Source organism: Schistocerca serialis, chromosome 9 (genome assembly GCF_023864345.2).
Source record: "Schistocerca serialis cubense isolate TAMUIC-IGC-003099 chromosome 9, iqSchSeri2.2, whole genome shotgun sequence".
Lineage (NCBI taxonomy): Eukaryota > Metazoa > Arthropoda > Insecta > Orthoptera > Acrididae > Schistocerca > Schistocerca serialis.
In genome coordinates this window covers 341817434-341838986 of record NC_064646.1, presented here as the reverse complement: position 1 = coordinate 341838986, position 21553 = coordinate 341817434, and the positions used below count along the sequence as shown (strand labels likewise).

Below are 21553 nucleotides of genomic sequence, written 5' to 3'. Positions count from 1 at the left end.
GGGAGCTATAAAGTTTCATTTAGTTGTACATTTGTTCGCTTGAGGCGCTGTTGACTAGGTGTCAGCGTCAGTTGATGCTAAGATGGCGACCGCTCAACAGAAAGCTTTTTGTGTTTTTGAGTACGGCAGAAGTGAATCGACGACAGTTGTTCAGTGTGCATTTCAAATGAAGTATGGTGTTAAACCTCCTGATAGGTGGTGTATTAAACGTTGGTATAAACAGTTTACAGAGAATGGATGTTTGTGCAAAGGGAAAAGTTCTGGACGGCCTAGAACGAGTGATGAAAATGTAGCACGCATCCAGCAAGCATTTGTTCGCAGCCCAGGAAAATTGACTCACAGAGCTAGCAGAGAGCTGGAAATTCCACAATTTCAGCAGGATGGAGCGCCACCACATTGGCACTTATCTGTCTGTAACTACCTGAACGTCAACTACCCGAGGCGATGGATCGGCCGCCAGGCAGCCCGTGACAGAGCACTTCATCACTGGCCTCCAAGAAGCCCTGATCTTACCCCCTGCGATTTTTTCTTATGGGGGTATGTTAAGGATATGGTGTTTCGGCCACCTCTCCCAGCCACCATTGATGATTTGAAACGAGAAATAACAGCAGCTATCCAAACTGTTACGCCTGATATGCTACAGAGAGTGTGGAACGAGTTGGAGTATCAGGTTGATATTGCTCGTGTCTGGAGGGGGCCATATTGAACATCTCTGAACTTGTTTTTGAGTGAAAAAAAAACCTTTTTAAATACTCTTTGTAATGATGTATAACAGAAGGTTATATTATGTTTCTTTCATTAAATACACATTTTTAAAGTTGTGGTATTCTTTTTGAATCACCCTGTATATTATTTCACTGCATTTTAGCCCGTGTTCCATTATTACTAGTACATGTGACAAGTGTTCCTCTGTGAATATTTGTGGAATGTCTAGTTTGTTTCTGAGATATTGGACATTTAAGTGCATTAACTTTAAGGGTGTTATCCCTTCTTGTTTATTTACCATTTTGCACGAATCAAAATTGTTTGAGTTACACTTTTTACGACATTTTGCATACACTGGTTTTTGGAACTGACCTGCAATGACTGAGCACTTATTTCACAGCCTGGCTTTTCTTTGCGCACACGGGACTCAGTCATATCCGAAATACATCCCTGAAAACTATTATTATGGTCCTTTATTCTAAAAAAGTCTTGCTGTTGTAGCCCAGAGCAATTGGAGCTTTCTCCACACTGTCTTTCTCCCAAAGTTTGCTTATGTGGGAAACTAGCTTGGCCTTCCCTTTCCTGTTTAATTGGAATCCGTGTTTTGTATGTTCATCACGACTCATCTTATTTAAGTCTATCAAATGTACGTGGCTAAATTTGTCACCCAGTTTCTTTAGCTCGGAATTGTAGTGTCGAGTCTCTTTGTTTACACATGACCACAGTGGTAAATAATGTCGCACTGGCACGTTTGTGATGACAATGTTCGTTTGAAATAGTTTTCTTAATATGTTACGGAAGCCTCACAGGGCTATCTTGCTTTCGTTTTTGTATACATTGTTGCCGCCGCCAATAATCACAACTTGAGCGTCTTTGTCCAACTGACTTGTTTCTGTTGTAATATTCTCCACCACTGCATTTAATATTGCACCAGGCTTGAATTTCGCGAAAACTGAATGCTTTGAAGGCATACTTTCGCGAAAATGTTTGGATAGATCTTTTCCATGACTGTCGGCATACAGAAGAAGCCCTTTGATGCATCTTAAGGTTGGCAAGTTCTTTTTTGGTTCTTTAGCATTATCTTGAGTTAGGCGATAATTCCAATCCACTGCTTTATATTTAGTTTCCAGCTCTTGATATTTTCTCAGAAGTTCTTGATATTTTGTAGTGATTGATACTAAATCATCTGTTAACACGCTATTAGACGCCCTTAGGGTCAACAGACATTTAACTCAAAATTCCCAGCTGGTCAACTTCACCTGACACTACCAACCAGCCACATACCCACAAACTGCCACAGTGATACGTACTGCTACACAAAATTAAAAAATACCACACTACCCTAGACCTTACCCCACAAACTTAAACAATATAACTTGTAATATTACAATACTGTATATTTTAACCAGGTACTACGTTCAATACTGTCCATTGGATAAATGTATTATTTACAATATAAAACATGTTTGTTTCTCAATATAAGTTGCTACTGCTCAGTTATGGTATCATAACAATATATCCTGTAGTAGTGTAAAATTATGTATTCTAATTATTGTATATAATAGTGCCCATTGCCTAGGGTTTAGTTTAAAATGTAACAAAAAGGGAAAAAATAGAAAAAGAAAAGAAATGAAAGTGTTGCACAAGATAAATGAAAAGCACTCATTTCAACAGTATCTCATGGAAAAAGAAAAGAAAAAACTAAATTTAACTTGTAATATTTTTTAGTTTAATTTTGTATTGTACTTCACATCGTCCATTATGTAAAGTGTAATTTCAACGTTAAGAAACTAGTTCGATGCACAACATGCTATGGAGTGATTGTATCGTTGTCTGTCATGTTTGGTTACCTAAGAACCAACATCTCTTCCAGAGGCTAGTCAGTTGCTTCCTGAAGATGGCCTAATAAGCTGAAAACTAGTTCAAAATAAACAAAAACTGGTAGAACAAAAACTTTGTACTTGTTATTCGACCTTAAATATGGAATTATGCTACCAAGAAGCAACAGAAAAATCCCTAAAAAAGATATTTGTAGTGCAGTGGATACAGAAAAGAATCAGCAAGTTTACTTTTAAACATTTGTATACTTTTCTGGGAAAAAAGAATGCACTCACCATCTGCAATTCACAACATAGTTCCACTGTGAATGCTGTTCTTGGGCACAGGTAAGATAGTTTCTGCTGTTACGCAGCTGAAAATTGCTCTGACTGCTGTCAACCTATTGGAAGCAGCTGCAAGTAGATGTGTTGGGAGCACTACAAAAAGACATGTACCAAAGGTAACTCAATACTAGCCTCTTCAGTTGATACTGCCTCATGTACAGGATCTGTTGCCACTATTCACTTGACGTGACTGGCGTATCAGTGGTAGGTATATAGGCCCTGCACAGGGGAGGCAAGGACCAGGGGGAACTCAGGGTAACACACCCATTCCCCTAACCAAAAACTTTGAGGCTTTGTCTTCCATTAAAACTGAAACTGAAATGGCATGAGATACTTTACTTGTTGGGAAATGCACTTGTCTCATTTCAAGGGGAGGCAAACATAAAAAGGGCATGGGTTTGTTAATAATTGGGAGTTCAGGTAGATGGCAAATAATGGTATGCTTTAGGGAAATAGCAGCAAGAGATGGAGAGACTCGCGTTGTGCACTCAGAGTATATGGCTGAAAGTCTCATACAAAATGTTGACAAGGCTGTCCTGACAGCTGTTGAAAAACAGGGTGCCACCAGCTGCAGAATGTGGCACACTTTTGAATAAACAATTGTTGTCATCTAGGCTCCTTGGTCATACTTGACTCAGAGAAGTTTGAGAAGACCAGTCCTGCCAGTGGAATTTCAGTGAACCTCACACTCTACAGCATTGTCCATAGAACTGATCATGGCACTCTGGTTCTTAGCCAAGTGGAGAGCTTGAACCAGAAACTTTGAGAGTTATTTTATAAGTTAAGCTATGACTTCCTAGGCTTACACGATAGGGTTGAGAAGTGTAGGGTCCTCCTAAACGGATTAACGGTGCATTACTCATCAGAGACTGTTAGCCATGTGGCTGACAGGATGTGGGGTACATGCAAGTGCTTTATAAAGTACATGACTTTCTGTTCAGTCCATCTGATTCTACACGTAATTTTAAAACTGAGGCAGCCACAGCTAAAATAGTTATACGTAATTGATTGACAGTTTGTACAGTAAATAAGGTGTTAAAACTATTACATTGATTACAGTTTGTACAGTAAATATAGGTGTTAAAACTATTACAATATAAAAAAAAGTCCAATAGTTCACTGTTGCTGTATTTATTTTAAATTGATTAGAGCCCCACACAATTGGTTGCACAAATTTTAAGTTGCATCTTCAGCTATATATAAATGCTGAGTCATATGGTATAGTGAGTTGTTACAGAATGCTGCAGAGTAACAGTTGGCATTGCTAGGCAAAATTTCCAGCCCTCAATTGATAAAAACCATCTCAATGATGAATGTCCAGTCTGTATTAATATCACAAACTGTCGTCACTTTACCACTTAAAATATTGATTGGTAAAGTGTTGACAATTTGTGATTTTAACATAGGCCTCACACTTTTCTAACTTATTTAAATGGAATAGCTAATTTTTGTCAGTAAAATTTCACTGTACACATTATAATAATATGCCTTTATTAGATGTAGTGTGCAACAAGAATTGGTACATTTCAGAGACTTTGTTTTACATTATGTGTCCATGTGTGGCAATATCAGATAAAAGAGGGTTGACATTTAGAGATGTTCTTACTCGAAATTGTTGTATATAATTGACACAGGTTGCAGTTGTCTCTTAATAACATACTTTATATTTCTCAAATCAATTACGTCTCTAACCTGAAAGGATTGTTTGTGCTATTTTATTTTTTGAAGTGGTCAATTAAAAAGTGTGTAATATTTTCTTTGTCAAATTATAGCAAACACTTCTTGCAACATAGATGGAGTACTCGTGCTGCCATCTATAAGTTACTGGTAAAAATGAAAGATCCTTCCTTGTAGCTTGCTTCATAACTGCCTATATTAATGATTTGTATGTTGTCTGCATCATAATTTTGATGTTGTAGAATTAGTCAGATTTACATAATATGATTTCAGTTTGTGTGTGAATTTAATTTTATGAACTATAAAATTCTTCAAATTGCTCGATAATTACGCAAAGATTTTTATGGCTGAATACCTCTCTTTTTCTCTGCCACGCTAAGGCCGAGTGAAGGATAGTGTAAGTCTTACTCCTTGTAGAATTACCCTTATGAGTGTTACTGTTGATTTCATCCTGTGATTGATTGTTGGCAGTGAACTTCATAAGGTTATGAGGCTGTATCAGACTCTGTGTTTACCCTTTTGGAGTTTTACAGAACTGTATTTCATATGAAAAAGGAAACAAAAATTGTCTGAGTATTACATTAACACAAGTTTACTCTTTCATTCATGTCAAATTCCTTATCATATTTCCAGAACTTGTTGACAGGCTGTGAGAGATATTTTAAAAACATATTTGGTCTCTGACACTTGATGTTTTTCATATGGATGAAGCTTTACAGAAATAAGAGGAATGCGCAGTGACATGGAGCAATAACAGCTGAAAGCACTTAGAACATGATTCATAAATCACAAAAGTGAGACAAGTACAGCTCACTTCAACTCGTAAAATTTTTTAAAAAAAATATAAAGTGAGACTCACACTACCTCCCTTATTTTGTTGTAAAAAAGTATATAACTGCTGTTTAGTCTGCAATACTCAGAGTCTGATTAGCACACCATGGGTACACCAGGTAGGTTGCAAAAGATGGGGACATTCGGTTCTGAGCCACTGATGTGTGTACTAGCATTCAGGGTTTAAGCACACACAACAAAAATATAGCCACTCCTAGTAGACATAACACTAATACCATATAATGCTGCCTCCAAACTTGATAATGTCCTCAACTCGACAAGAAAGAGAATTGACAAGTTTCCTCAGATATGCTATATTCAACTGAAGTCGCTCATTGAGGAATAGATGCCGCAGAGCTACCAAATTTCAAACTGTTGACTGGTACATTTTACCTGTTGTTCCCCATATACCAGCCATTTTCTATGGAGTTAAGGTGTGGTAATTTATCGGGTCATTTGAGGTGCAGTAGGGTGCCTGAATGTTCATCTAATAAGGAATCTATGTTTCTAGCCCTGTAAATGTGGCTATTGTTATATTTGAAGATGGTATTCTCCACAGCATATGCTCTTTGAAGCTGTAGAAGAAAGGGTAACACTGCATCACTGATAATATTGAAGTAGTCACTGTAAATACAACCTCCACACCCTGCTGGTCCAGTGGCTATTTGCACAGAAACGGGCTTTCTAGTGGTCTGTTGTCACAAGCCGTTAAAAATGGTTAGGAGTGGTTGAAAGAGGGATGAGAATTCTTAATATCTATTATGTAGTCACATAATTGACAGGTACTGCAGATTGCTATGGAATGACATTACAGTACCAAGCAGAAAAGATTAAAGATATAGTTAACAATAAAGTGCAGATTACAATGACTGATAGACTGGATTCATTGTTGTGTACATCTGATAGACTGGATTCATTGTTGTGTACATCAAGAAACACTTTGTGCTAAATTTTCATGTGCAGAGCACATGAAGAAATTGGTGGTATGAATAGTCCCATTTCTGAAGTTGCATGACTTATTCCACTGTCATTGAACAGAGTATGTAAACTTTATATATTACTGCCAAGGACATTTGTTAAGTCAAGGGGCCTGCCTGGAATGATTGTTTTGATTTAAAACCTGCTGTTGTTGAATTCATGAATGAAAAAGTAGTACAGGAACAAAAAATTAGAATATACAGAATGGCTTAGGGACCTCGCATTTTAAGTGGACTTCACTGCACACTGTCCTCAGTGAGACATTGCAAGGTAAGAAACAACTTATTCCTGATTTGATGGGGATACATTTAAAAAGAGAATCACATTGTAGAAAGGACAAGTTCTGACAAATACAGACCAGTTCCCCAAGCTCACTGGCATTGAAGGAAACTGAAGATTTGAAGAATTCATTGTGGGCTTGAAAGAATTACAGGGACAGTTTTCTAAGTGTTTTGAGGACACTGCCAATTTTACATAAGATTCTGAACTGTTTTAAGGATTGGTGGCCATTTCACTTGAAAGTGACCTTGTGCGTATCTGGATGTAACTGTTTGATCTGCAGTGTGATTCCCTGTTCAGGATATCTAAATTGTTTTTCTCATGTAGAGTTTCTGTCTTCATAATAAGGTTGCAAAAGTGCTACAATACTTTGATCATCTTATCTGTGCATGAAAGACCTTTTTTCGATTATGGAACTAAATAAGTAATAATTACATGGTGGACCGATGAGCAGTTTGGCCCTTCCACCTTCCCTGCCCTTTAAACCAACAGTGGCAACCTGATTGTGAAAATCTGTGAAATTGTCTGCATCTGTCTGTACACCGACAGCCTGTTCCATACAAAAATTATATCATGTCTTCAGCACACCAAAAATTATGAAATGATATTGAACCATGGACCTTGCCGTTGGTGGGGAGGCTGCGTGCCTCAACGATACAGATAGCCGTACCGTAGGTGCAACCACAACGGAGGGGTATCTGTTGAGAGGCCAGACAAATGTGTGGTTCCTGAAGAGGGGCAGCAGCCTTTTCGGTAGTTGCAGGGGCAATAGTCTGGATGATTGACTCATCTGGCCTTATAACACTAACCAAAACGGCCTTGCTGTGCTGGTACTGCGAACGGCTGAAAGCAAGGGGAAACTACAGCCATAATTTTTCCCGAGGGCATGCAGCTTTACTGTATGATTAAATGATGATGGCATCCTCTTGGGTAAAATATTCCGGAGGTAAAATAGTCCCTTATTCGGATCTCTGGGCGGGGACTACTCAAGAGGACATCGTTATCAGGAGAAAGAAAACTGGCATTCTACGGATCGGAGTGTGGAATGTCAGATCCCTTAATCGGGCAGGTAGGTTAGAAAATTCTAAAAGGGAAATGGATAGGTTAAAGTTAGGTATAGTGGGAACTAGTGAAGTTCGGTGGCAGGAGGAACAAGACTTATGGTCAGGTGCATACATGGTTATAAATACAAAATCAAATAGGGGTAATGCAGGAGTAGGTTTAATAATGAATAAAAAAATAGGAATGCGGGTAAGCTACTACAAACAGCATTGTGAATGCGTTATTGTGGCCAAGATAGACACGAAGCCCACACCTACTAGAGTGGTACAAGTTTATATGCCAACTAGCTCTGCAGATGATGAAGAAGTTTATGAAATGTATGACGAGATAAAAGAAATTATTCAGATAGTGAAGGGAGATGAAAATTTAATAGTCATGGGTGACTGGAATTCGACAGTAGGAAAAGGAAGAGAAGGAAACGTAGGTGAATATGGATTGGGGCTAAAAAATGAAAGAGAATGCTGCCTGGTAGAATTTTGCACAGAGCATAACTTAATCATAGCTAACACTTGGTTCAAGAATCATGAAAGAAGGTTGTATACATGGAAGAACCCTGGAGATACTAAAAGATATCAGATAGATTATATAATGGTAAGACCGAGATATAGGAATTTGATTTTAAATTGTAAGACATTTCCAGGGGCAGATGTGGACTCTGACCACAATCTATTGGTTATGAACTGTAGATTAAAATTGAAGAAACTGCAAAAAGGTGGGAATTTAATTAAATGGGACCTGGATAAACTGAAAGAACCAGAGGTTGTACAGAGTTTCAGGGAGAGCATAAGGGAACAATTGACAGGAATGGGGGAAAGAAATACAGTAGAAGAAGAATGGGTAGCTTTGAGGAATGAAATAGTGAAGGCAGCAGTGGATCAAGTAGGTAAAAAGACGAGGGCTAGTAGAAATCCTTGGGTAACAGAAGAGATACTGAATTTAATTGATGAAAGGAGAAAATACAAAAATGCAGCAAGTGAAGCAGGCAAAGAGGAATACAAACGTGTCAAAAATGAGATCGACAGGAAATGCAAAATGGCTAAGCAGGGATGGCTAGAGGACAAATGTAAGGATGTAGAGGCTTATCTCACTAGGGGTAAGATAGATACTGCCTACAGGAAAATTAAAGAGACCTTTGGAGAAAAGAGAACCACTTGCATGAATATCAAGAGCTTTGATGGAAACCCAGTTCTAAGCAAAGAAGGGAAAGCAGAAAGGTGGAAGAAGTATATAGAGGGTCTATACAGAGGTGATGTTCTTGAGGACAATATTATGGAAATGGAAGAGGATGTAGATGAAGATGAAATGGGAGATACGATACTGCGTGAAGAGTTTGACAGAGCACTGAATGACCTGAGTCGAAACAAGGCCCTGGGAGTAGACAACATTCCATTAGAACTACTGACGGCCTTGGGAGAGCCAGTCCTGACAAAACTCTACCATCTGATGAGCAAGATGTACGAGACAGGCGAAATACCCTCAGACTTCAAGAAGAATATAATAATTCCGATCCCAAAGAAAGCAGGTGTTGACAGATGTGAAAATTACCGAACCATCCGTTTAATAAGTCACAGCTGCAAAATATTAACGTGAATTCTTTACAGACGAATGGAAAAACTGGTAGAAGCCGACCTCGGGGAAGATCAGTTTGGATTCCATAGAAATGTTGGAACACGTGAGGCAACACTGACCCTACGACTTATCTTAGAAGAAAGATTAAGGAAAGGCAAACCTACGTTTCTAGCATTTGTAGACTTAGAGAAAGCTTTTGACAACATTAACTGGAATACTCTCTTTCAAATTCTGAAGGTGGCAGGGGTAAAATACAGGGAGCGAAAGGCTATTTACAATTTGTACAGAAACTAGATGGCAGTTATAATAGTTGAGGGATATGAAAGGGAAGCAGTGGTTGGGAAGGGGGTGAGACAGCGTTGTAGCCTCTCCCTGATGCTATTCAATCTGTATATTGAGCAAGCAATAAAGGAAACAAAAGAAAAGTTCAGAGTAGGTATTAAAATCCATGGAGAAAAAATAAATGAGGTTCACCGATAACGTTGTAATTCTGTCAAAGACAGCAAAGGACTTAGAAGAGCAGTTGAACGGAATGGACAGTGTCTTGAAAGGAGGGTATAAGATGAACATCAACAAAAGCAAAACGAGGATAATGGAATGTAGTCGAATTAAGTCGGGTGATGCTGCTGCGGGAATTAGATTAGGAAATGAGACACTTAAAGTAGTAAAGGAGTTTTGCTATTTGGGGAGCAACATAACTGATGATGGTCGAAGTAGAGAGGATATAAAATGTAGACTGGCAATGGCAAGGAAAGCGTTTCTGAAGATGAGAAATTTGTTAACATCGAGTATAGATTTAAGTGTCAGGAAGTCGTTTCTGAAAGTATTTGTATGGAGTGTAGCCAAGATTAGATGGGTAGATCACATAACTAATGAGGAGGTATTGAATAGAATTGGGGAGGAGAGGAGTTTGTGGCACATCTTGACTAGAAGAAGGGATCGGTTGGTAGGACATGTTCTGAGGCATCAGGGGATCACCAATTTAGTACTGGAGGGCAGCATGGAGGGTAAAAATCGTAGAGGGAGACCAAGAGGTGAATACACTAAGCAGATTCAAAAGGATGTAGGCTGCAGTAGGTACTGGGAGATGAAGAGGCTTGCACAGGATAGAGTATCATGGAGAGCTGCATCAAACCAGTCTCAGGACTGAAGACCACAACAACAACAACATTGAAATTTTGTTTTGTTTCTGGTCTACGTTGTTAAGAAATGTGAAATGTGAATCCAGGCCATATGCAATACAACAGCATTGCCATGTAAATGCAGCTCATTTGCAGTTGCCTCCTCTCCCCCTCCTCCAACTTGGACAACGTGGCATGGCGATGGGGGAAGTGTGTAGGCAGGCAGGTGGAGTGCTATGGCTCATGAGCCGGGACATGGCTCACAAGGCATGGCGTGACTCATGAGCCGAATTTTTGGCCATTCCTGCTCTAATGAGTTACTGTCAAGTTTCTGTTCCGTGTAGCCAACTGAGGATATGCAGCTTCATGTGCTGCTCTGACAAGTGGCCATTCTCAGGGTCACTCCAAATGTCCATTGCATGCAGTTTCCTTTGCAGTGTTCACTCAGGAACTGGTTGAGATGGGCCTGCACTTGCTAACAGCATTCCTGTCAGGTTTGAAATCAGTTGTCATTAACAAGACATGGCTCTCATCTGCTCGTATCACAGGGCGTATACGACCCGGGACAGCCGAGAGATCCAGGGAAAACCTGTGAATTTTTTCATCCAAGAGAAAACCGTGAAAACCCGTGAATTTTTTTGGAATTCCAGGAATTTTTCATTGTTGTAATTGCAGTTAAATTTTCGTAAGAACCAATATTGTGACAAAGGATATTACTGTATCTCACTACTGCAGAATAATACTGCAGCAATAAAACATGAACGAGAGAAAAAAAAAAATGAAAATAAGACTTAAGTTGTGAAGGAAATGCGTCATATACAACAAAACACAGTGCTCGTACAAGCGTCTGCCAACAGCAAAATGTGCCAAAGGCTTTAGGAAGACTGTGTAGTGCATCATAACAACAAATTGCCCACAATGAGCATGACGTCACAACTGCTTACATTAGATTCGTTTGAGCATTTGCGAGCACGTTCATGTGCCTGCGCAGTTGAGTCGCGTATGAGTAGTACCTTCTACCGCTTTCGGCTATGGAAGCGTGGCAGTTAGCTGTATAAGCAATAGCAGCAAGCAGCCAGATGCTACCCGGAAACATTTTACTGGTGTATCTAAGCTGCCAGATTCACATATGCGCAACAGGCCCAGATCTAGGGGGCTATCTGTCCAGGTCATCAATTTGAGGAGGGGGGGGGGGGGGGGCAAATTCATATTCTTGAGGGAAAAGACCTTGCTTCACAAAGCGCCTAGCATCAAGAGCACGTTGGTATATCAGCTATTCATATGATTTTGAAATGCATACCTGTTGGTTTTTGAAAAGGTTCTATATTGACTTCTGAATGAATAAGTTGATTTCTGAATGTGTGGATAGTGTACGTCATGTCTCTGCCAGGGGAATCCCCGTCACATCTAGAAATAAAGTTTTCCTGCTGACGAAAGGTTATGAGCCTATGCGAGCTGAGTGGAATAAAACCAAATGGGTGAATGCCAGTCGCTGTTAATGTGGTTGACTGGATTTGTGAATGATCTGCATTGTTATAATTGGTAGCAAAATCCAGATTCAGACTACCAGAGTGGAAATAAATGATTAGCAGGTATAACAGGTAAGAAAGATTACGTATTATCTTATCGATGTATCCAAGAAAATGAGATGTTGAAAGAAAATTTTTGGCCAGCTGCTACACTAGTAAGGGCCAGTGGTACAGTCCCCGGCTGGCAGCTGCTCAAGTTCTATTCTGGGAGCAGCGCAGAAAACGTGTTGTACAAACATGTAATAACACCTAACCAGAGAATAAACACGGGATAACTAAACCAGTGATTATGGCAGGGTTAGTGAAATGGAGAATAAGTTTTGACACTGGCAGGAATCTTTACAGAATTAGTGATGGACAGGATTGTTTGTTAGAACAAGGAAGGAGAAGAAACGGGGACATCACACAAATTACGGAAGAGTATGATGATTCCAAATTTATATAAAAATTTCGTACTACTAATTTGTAATTTCATGCTTCAGAAGCTAGAGCTTATGAATGAAATGTGAAAGGCATTTGATATTGGTACTTCGTGAATTATATCCTGTCATGTTATAAAAATGACCATTTGTGCCAAAATAGTCTCATTCGTTTGATGTGTGTTACAATTGCTGCAATATTAGGCAGGCCTATTTCGTTTTGTCTAGCAGACAGTGACAAAATGCATGTAATCTGATCAAGAAAGCACACCAGTCTTGGTTACAATTTGTATTAACAGTTTTTTCAGTATTAGATAACGACATTTTGAGTTTTCATGTAGCATAACGTTTGACGAACTTTGATGAGATAATAGATTCTTTCCCAGAATGGAAAGCGCACCATGTAAAACTGTAGCAAGATTAGAGAGAAAAAATGCTAGGTCTTAAGGAATGAAGAAATGTGTACATTCTTCCTTGTCTCTTGTCTTTACTGGTTTTATGTATCGTATATTTAATTTTATGTCGCACAAAACACCAAGTTATTAGCTAATAGGCAATAAAAAGTGCAAATTTTCTGAAGAGTTCTTGTTCTCCCAGTTACACATAATCCCATCCAGTATTAACTGCGAGTTTATTTTTTTAAGAGGGGCAGGATGTCAAACCGGCCGACTGGGAACAGGAGAGGCACTAGAAGACATTTTAATTTCCACTGTCCTGAATATAGTGTGATGGCATCCATTACAAAACATTACACATTTGAATTCCACAGAGCGAAATACAGAGACGTGCGATACAAGAGTGCAGCGTGTAACCTTCCCCTCGCTTATCGACCTTAATGACAGGAAAAATTAAACTGCGTGTATCTAATGGAAATTTGGGAAAAGAAATCGTCACCGAAGTTAATTTGTCGGTAAAGAGGGAGGAAAGGGTTACATCTAAATGAAAGGAAAAATGCAAATGAAACTGGTGGAAATTAATTTTGAAAAGGGGTAAAGTTAATAAAGAAAGTAAATGTGCGGCCGTTACGTTAACAATTAACTAGTGGTAGTTAGATATTTGAGATTTGGAGGAAATTATGGTCGCCAGTCCTAAGGACAATTACTATAGTAACTGAAAAAGAAAGGTTATTACACATATAATTAGCACTAGAAGCGTGGCAACTGAAGGTTGACACGTGTAGTGTGAAAACTGAAAGTTTGTGAGAAGTAATAAATTTCGCTACACTCTGACTTAATTTAGCAAAAGAATTAATAAAACCGGAAAATTGAAAGTTAATTTAGTGACTAAAGTTAATTGTGAGCTTTCTTTCTGAAGCACATCGAAATTCAGTAAGATACGGTTAGTCTCGGACTACCTCAACAATCATTTCAAAAGCTACTTGAATCTACGCAATTTAGAAATAAGAGATTTAACTTTGAACTTGAATTAAATGATTCTGAACAATTAACAATAGTAAAATTTAGTACGTACCAATCTGAGCTGCAGTCACAGGTAAGTTAAAATACGGTAACAAAACTCGCACTCTTAATTTGTGCTTGTGTAATCTAAATATTGTAGCCAGCTATGAATACCTTAACTGAACTTTGAAATTAAAGCAGTGAAATCGAATGATGCTGGCGTTTGAATTTCAACGACACTCGGGTTCATTCCGGAAAAGGAAGGGACCCTGCTTGGTAATGCAATTGGGACAATGAGCAACGAAGGTTCATGCCACGTTGCTGTAATTTTGTGATTTGAACAGTTTGAAAAGCTGAGGTCTGCCATACAGTTCTAAAACTTTACGTGCTTCCAGTCTTCCTTGTTGGTTGATTGAAGGTTTGAAGCCGTCGATTGAGGAGGTGGCAACAGTCACTCATTGTCGGCCGTCGCTGTTGCAGAAGCTGGATGTTGGCACGCCTTCTTCTCGACACGGTCGCCAGGCGAAACGGGTTCTTGATGTGCGCCAGCTAATGCTTCCCGTCCGCGACACTGTGTCAGAAACTATCATAGCAAGTCGAGCACAATTACATGCTGCCAAACACCGAAAGCGCGGCAACTCGCGGGAGCATCACACAACACACCTGCTCCACTGCACTACTCCAGCCAGACTCCCTCTCTTCCCGCGCTCCACGCGACAGTGTTAACACTACCAAAGATCCTAAACACTTGGGTTCTCCACACGACCTGTCGATGTATTCGTTCGATAGCATAGTTTTCCCTAGGCCAGACCCAGCGTATAAATGCAAATAATATTCACAAAACAAACCAATTATAAATCGACATAAATGAATAAATATATACAAATAGTAAAACAATTACAATATACAAAGACACAGAAATGTTATATGTTCAGGTAACAAAATAAGGAAAAAAATTTGCAGTGCAATAGATGGAAATAGGAGGATATGCATTTCCGGCGTTACAAGCGGGAAGAGGCGTGGCACTGCACTTTGGCACACTTACGACCAAATAACATGTCTTACGTTTTCTCAAACACGTATGTTTTATGTATCGGACTCTTCAGAAAGAAGTGTGCTACAAAATGAACGTATTTTTGAAAAGCCAATTTTTTAAATTTTTGGGGAGGGGGGCCACCGCTATCTAGTGTTGCCCAGTTCGGAAATATCATAGATGAGGGGCTGATACACAGTGCAGTTTGAGTTGCAGTGGGGCGGTGGGTAGTCTCCACATGACCCGTGTTTGTTGTTGTTGTGGTCTTCAGTCCTGAGACTGGTTTGATGCAGCTCTCCATGCTACTCTATCCTGTGCAAGTTTCTTCATCTCCCAGTACCTACTGCAGCCTACATCCTGCTGCATCTGCTTAGTGTATTCATCTCTTGGTCTCCCTCTACGATTTTTACCCTCCACACTGCCCTCCAGTACTAAATTGGTGATCCCTTGATGCCTCAGAACATGTCCTATCAACCGATCCCTTCTTCTGGTCAAGTTGTGCCACAAACTTCTCTTCTCTCCAATTCTATTCAATGCCTCCTCATTAGTTATGTGATCTACCCATCTAATCTCCAACATTCTTCTGTAGCACCACATTTCGAAAGGTTCTATTCTCTTTTTGTCTAAACTATTTATCGTCCATGTTTCACTTACATACATGGCTACACTCCACACAAATACTTTCAGAAACAACTTCCTGATGCTTAAATCTATACTCGATGTTAACGAATTTCTCATCTTCAGAAACGCTTTCCTTGCCATTTCCAGTCTACATTTTATATCTTCTCTACTTCGACCATCATCGGTTATTATGACCCGTGTTTACGTTTAGTAATTTTGCTGTTTTCTCTTCGTTTATTGCTCTCACATCAAATGAAAACAAAATGTATTTCTGTGAGTGGGAGCTGTCACGTGAACTAAAATACATTCACATAATTACAGAAGGCTAAAATATATTATTAGTTTCAGATTGTGAACAGCAAATGGCATGCACTGGCAAACATATGAAATTTGATTTCCTAATCTGCAAAGTGCACACGACACAAACGTGTATAATCTGAAAGGGCATGAGTTGTCCTACAGAACTGATTTATGAGATGTTCAAAAGGTGAACAATACAACAAAATATGTGCAGTTTCTCAGCAACACTAGCTGCAACAGGGGACAGAAGTAGTCTTGGGTGTCTTTGCTAGGAACTGGTCACTTTGAAACTGTATATCTTGGGAAGTATTTGTCCAGTATTAATGAAATTTTAATAGGTTATAAGCACATATATTGGTAGTGCAAATATCAGGTTACAGAATTAACCAGTCACAAATAAAAAGTTCTTATCATTTTTCTAAAATAATTTTTTATCAGCTCAGAATAAATTTGTAACGGAAAGCTTGGATTAGTTTTGAAGCTCTCTTTTGTGGATATCATCAGCTGCAACCATTGTGACCGTACAGTGTGATACTGATTTTGAAAAAAGTTTTATTGAAAAGTGGCTCTATGTGTGCTGGGATGTGTGATCAGCTTACAGTGCATCAGCTGAGTCAGGCATCTGCCTTCCAGGCACAAAATATATTTGCCCCTGTTAGCCGGCCAGGCAGACAGGATTCTTGGCCTAGCAACCACAAAAGGGTTAAGCTCAAATATTGAAAAGCAATCCCACTGGTTTAAGCTATGAAATAAGTGAAGATCATTAGCATGGTTAATGTTCATATGAGTTTAAAACACATTTTGTTTCTGTGAAGTGCTATTATCTGGAAATTTATGGTTTTTTATTGATATGCTATCAGTACTTGATACTGACTCTCCTTGCTTGTTCGCAGATATCGTGGCAGAACATAGACACAGTGGGTGACCAGAGTGGCTATGTTTCTGCCATCACTTCTCATTTGAGGCAGACAGTTCCAGTAATCAGAGACAATCTTGTCTCGTCGCGAAAATACTTCACTCAGTTCTGTATCAAATTTGCTAAGTGAGTATTACCATAATTTTATTGATATGACTGGACTAATGCTCATAGTTATTTATGTAGTTAACTAATTAGTTACATAAATGATTTCCATATCACACTAATGATTTGGGCAAATCAGTCATTCTACATTCCTCTGTGTATATCATTTGGAACATGTATATTTAAATGGGGCAGAATAGTCAACTTGAAGCAAATAGAGGTAGGTGAAAGATTACCTAAGTATCCAAGTTACTCACTAGCCCTTCCATAAATTTACGCTTTTCATTCTCTCCATATTTCTCTTTATTGTTAGATTATTCAGTTAGGAAGATACTTATGTAACTCAAAGAATGAAAATGGAAGCTGAAGATTAGTACATGATGCAAAGAAAAGGTGACAACAAAATATGAAGGTACATAATGTGCACACACTTATGTCTGTAAAAGTTAACAAGTTTGGAAAATTCGTAGACTTTTTCCATCAAAAGAAATTCTTCTTAATCCAGATTGTGTAATAAAAATATTGATTCAGTACATCCAAATTATTAAATAATTTATTACTGCTACAAAATCAGGATAGAATAAACAAAATAAAAATTGATGAAAGGCAGTGTAGTCCAAAATATACAAGTAAAATAGCACATTTTCTTGTATTTACAGTTAGAGTGGAATATAGTGATTATTAGTCATTTAAAGTGAAACCAATAACATATGTTCTTCTGTCCCTAGTCTCACACACACATGTACAGACAGAGAGAGATACTGCAAAAGTGGTAGCATTTCATTCATCCTATCCTGTTGTGATTGTCTCTGTTAAAGTTCCTCAGTAACATGAGCCTATGAATTGTTGATAAGCCTCAGTCATAAGGGATGGTGAAAAACTGTGTCAACTCAGTAGCTGCAAAAATAAAGTGACAAAATGAAACGTATGACAAAAAGTATATAAATTTTGTTGCTGTTTCCCATTTGCAGAGTTATTATGTGCTATTGTTAGATAATGGAATCCACTGTCTCCTGTGGTTAAGCCATGATGTTGCACATTAGGCTTCATAATGGAAAATTTCAATTTACAATGGTAGGTCCTCAGGTAGACTAGTTTCATTGTCTACAACAGTTTGGTGGGATCATTGTAATGAAAAAATAAGAAGTAGCTTATGGACAGTTCATTTAATATTAAATAAAGCTGTACTGTTCTCAAATACTTGTTTGAATACTGTTTTGTATTTCTAGGCATGATCCTGTTGGTGGTAATATGCTTTTGCCTACCTACAACCTTTCAACCTGTGTAAGGTGGCCTACAGTTTAATGTAGAATCCAACCATGGAGCAGCTTGTCATTTTCCACATGAACAAGTCAATACCAGATTTGACACCCCTACCCCACCCCCATCCACAAAAAAGTAGGACTAAGTGTGGGTAGAAACCCAAACTTTTAGATCTGTAATCTGGCACTTACCAACTGAGCCCCATCAGATGTTACTGACCTCAGTAATAATAGGACTACAGGAGATGCAGGATGAGATAATGTACATTGTATACTTCAAATAAAATATTCAGAAAAAGTTTGTTGTCCAGTGCAAACTGTAGAGGTACTAAAAGGGCATTGGGGGTGGGGGCTGTTGCTAGTGATCATGAAGGATATCAGGTGAAAATCTGAGATATGGAGAACACATTTTGTTTCCAGAATTTAGTAAGGTTCATTTGCTGGATGATGCAGATTAAATGGGGGATGACACTTCTGTATTTATGTAGGTATTTGCCAATTTAGGGCACTGTTTTATTGTTGCATAGTAAAAGATGTCACAAGCCAATGACTGTGTAATGTGTATACATGAAAACCTATTGTCAGATATATGTAGAGGACAGATGCTAATACTAGAAGCTGATTGATTAATCAAATTTTTAAAGTGTACAGTTCATCATTCTCAGTATTTGAATTTAATCAAAAACCTTTTTTCAGTGTCTCGAGGAGAGGAGCCATATGACCCTTTATATCACACTAGCCAAGTTGTCCTCTTATCTATCGATATAATGTGTGATAATGAAGTTATTTGTAATAATCATAGTTCATGAGAATAAAATCATGCTAATAGACACTGAAATCTAAAATATTGGAAACAGGGTCTTGTGAAGTTTTGAAACAGAGTCAGTGAATGAAAAACATCTGTTTGATGAGCACATTTTAGAATGTTTGTAGTTGCACATACTGACATATACTTTATTTAAGAAAGGGCAAAAGTTATGTATATTTGATTGTATATAAATTTGAATTCTGTGTCGTGTCCACATTTCTGTTGGCATTCTTTAATTCATTTTTGTGCCTACCAGTAACTTTAAGGTTCAATATCGTCATAGACTGAAATGTCTGGTTAAATTAGAATGTCCTTATACTAGAAAGAACGATTCCATAATTCAGAAGCAAGTATAATTTTCATATCCACCTTGCATGACCCACCAATCATCTATAGACAAGTGATTGCTTGTCCTGTATTTTGTAGATATGCATAAAACTATAATTTTTATGTCATCACTTACAGGTCTCTTTCTTTTAAATTTCAGTTCCTTCATCCCAAAACTAATACATCATATATTTAAATGCAAACCAATAAGCACTGTTGGTGCTGAGCAATTGCTACTAGACACTCACATGCTGAAGACAGTGTTGCTGGATTTGCCCTCCATAGGTTCCCAAGTAAATCGAAAGGCCCCAGCTAGGTGAGTAGAGATCAGTCAGCAGCTGTCTGTTGTGACCAAATGTGAAGTCATGTTCTTGAGCATTTTGTTTTCAGAAAGTCACTAAAATTAGTTTCAATATTTTTCAGTTATGCCAAGATAGTTATTAAGGGAATGACAAAAGCAGAAATGATACTCAAGGTTGTGATGGCACCTAGTGAACCAGCAGCAGCTTTTGTAGATCAGTGCATCAAGCTTCTTCAGGGTGCAGATATTTCAGAGCTACAAAAGATCCTCGATATGAAGGTATTCAAAATATATATCTTTGTTGAGGTTTATTTAAAATATATACATTCATTCAATTTTAATGTGATTTCAAGAATATAAAGCTGAACAGTTTGACAGTTATTATTCTCCCTAAGGAAATCGAACTAAAACAACACACAGGTGAAAAGCAAGATTCAAAATCAGATTCTCCCAAACTGACTGAATGTTATCTTGATCCCTGTTACTCACTTAAGGCAATTGCTGGAATTATTCCTTTAATGAACACACATTTATCCTCCTTACCAGATGAGAAAAATTATTAGCTATTTTTATTCCTCTGTGAACCCTTGATTTATTCGCAATTTGTTTCTCTCTTTTAATGGAAAATATATATATAATGTATAGAATAATCAAGGGGAATTTAAAAACACTCTTTACTGTTTCTGAATTTTCAAACACCTGATCATATCCATTGGTTAAAGCCATTGCCTTCAGGTGTCAATGACACAATTAGAACACTGTCAGTTCTCCTTGGCAGATGGAAACCTACACAAATGATGCTCCTAATAATTCATGTAAATTATAAGAAGTTACTTTTGTTCTCTGCACAGTACTTTATCCTCCACAGGCAATGTTTACTACAGTGGATTGCATTGAAAATTGTATATTATATTATTGTACTAATTTGTTCCACATTCTGCATGATACATTTTCATTAGGCATTTACAAATGGGAGTCATGTGTTTCCATTGGTTGGGTTGATGGAGTTGGTATCTTCCCCATTAAAAATTACATGGTAGTGTTATCAGTGAACTATTGTTTTCATTATGTTGCTCCATGTCAGTTTGTTGCCAACAGAAACTCAGCCAGATTTGTTTAATCTAGTTCAGGACATTTTTTTCTTTTAAGAAAGTAATCTTTTATAGATTTCCTTTGCCTTCATAAGCAAAAAAAAAATGTTGTAGACAGTGAAATTTGTGTGTTTTAGAAAAGAAAAACATTTTGAGTGTTCATTTTGGGAACAAGCAAATCAATTTGGGGGTGGGGTGGGGGGGGGGGGCAAAAAAACATAGCATTTAAATTATACTCTACTGGCGAAATTTAACTGACAGGAAGAAGATGCTGTGTCATGGAAATTATTATCTTTTCAGAGCATTCACACAATGTTGGCGCAGGTGGCGACACTTACAACATGCTGACATGAGGAAAGTTTCCAACCAATTTCTCATACACAAACAGCAGTTGAGCGGCATTGCCTGGTGAAAAGTTGTTGTGATACCTTGTGTAAGGAGGAGAAATGTGTACCATCACGGTCCCGACTTTGATAAAGGTCAGATAGTAGCCTATCGCTATTGCAGTTTATCATATCGCGACATTACTGCTCGCGTTGGTAGAGATCCAATGACTGTTAGCAGAACATGGAACCAGTGGGTTCAGGAGGGTAATACAGAACACCGTGCTGGATCCCAATGGCCTCATGTCACTACCAGTCGGGATGACAGGCATCTTATCTGCATGGCTGTAACGGATTGTGCAGCCACGTCTCGATCCCTGAGTCAACATATGGGGATGTTTGCAAAACAACAACCATCTGCACGAACAGTTCAATGACATTTGCAGCAGCATGGACTATCAGCTCGGAGACCATGGCTGCGGTTACCCTTGACGCTGCATCACAGACAGGAACGCCTGCGAAGGTGTACTCAATGACGAAACTGGTTGCACGAATGGCAAAATGTCATTTTTTCGGATGAATCCAGGTTCTGCTCACAGCATCATGATGGTCGCATCCGTGTTTGGCGACATCGCGGTGAACTCACATTGGAAGTGTGTATTCGTCATCGTCATACTGGCGTATCACCCAGCGTGATGGTATGGGGTGCCATTGGTTACACGTCTTGGTCACCTCTT

The 21553-nt window shown here is 38.5% G+C and overlaps 1 protein-coding gene across 2 annotated transcripts in view; it reads left to right on the top strand.

The window, feature by feature from the left end:
- The window catches only part of LOC126419116 (vacuolar protein sorting-associated protein 53 homolog), a 169111-nt gene that overhangs the window by 133200 nt on the left and 14358 nt on the right, over window positions 1-21553 (top strand). The window contains exons 13-15 of one of the 2 annotated variants that reach the window (XM_050086213.1): window positions 16577-16725; window positions 19262-19417; window positions 19525-19681. In XM_050086213.1, the coding sequence (XP_049942170.1) occupies window positions 16577-16725; window positions 19262-19417; window positions 19525-19681 (462 nt within the window). The remainder of the gene's footprint in view (window positions 1-16576; window positions 16726-19261; window positions 19418-19524; window positions 19682-21553) is intronic. The other variant, XM_050086214.1, reaches the window with a different exon arrangement.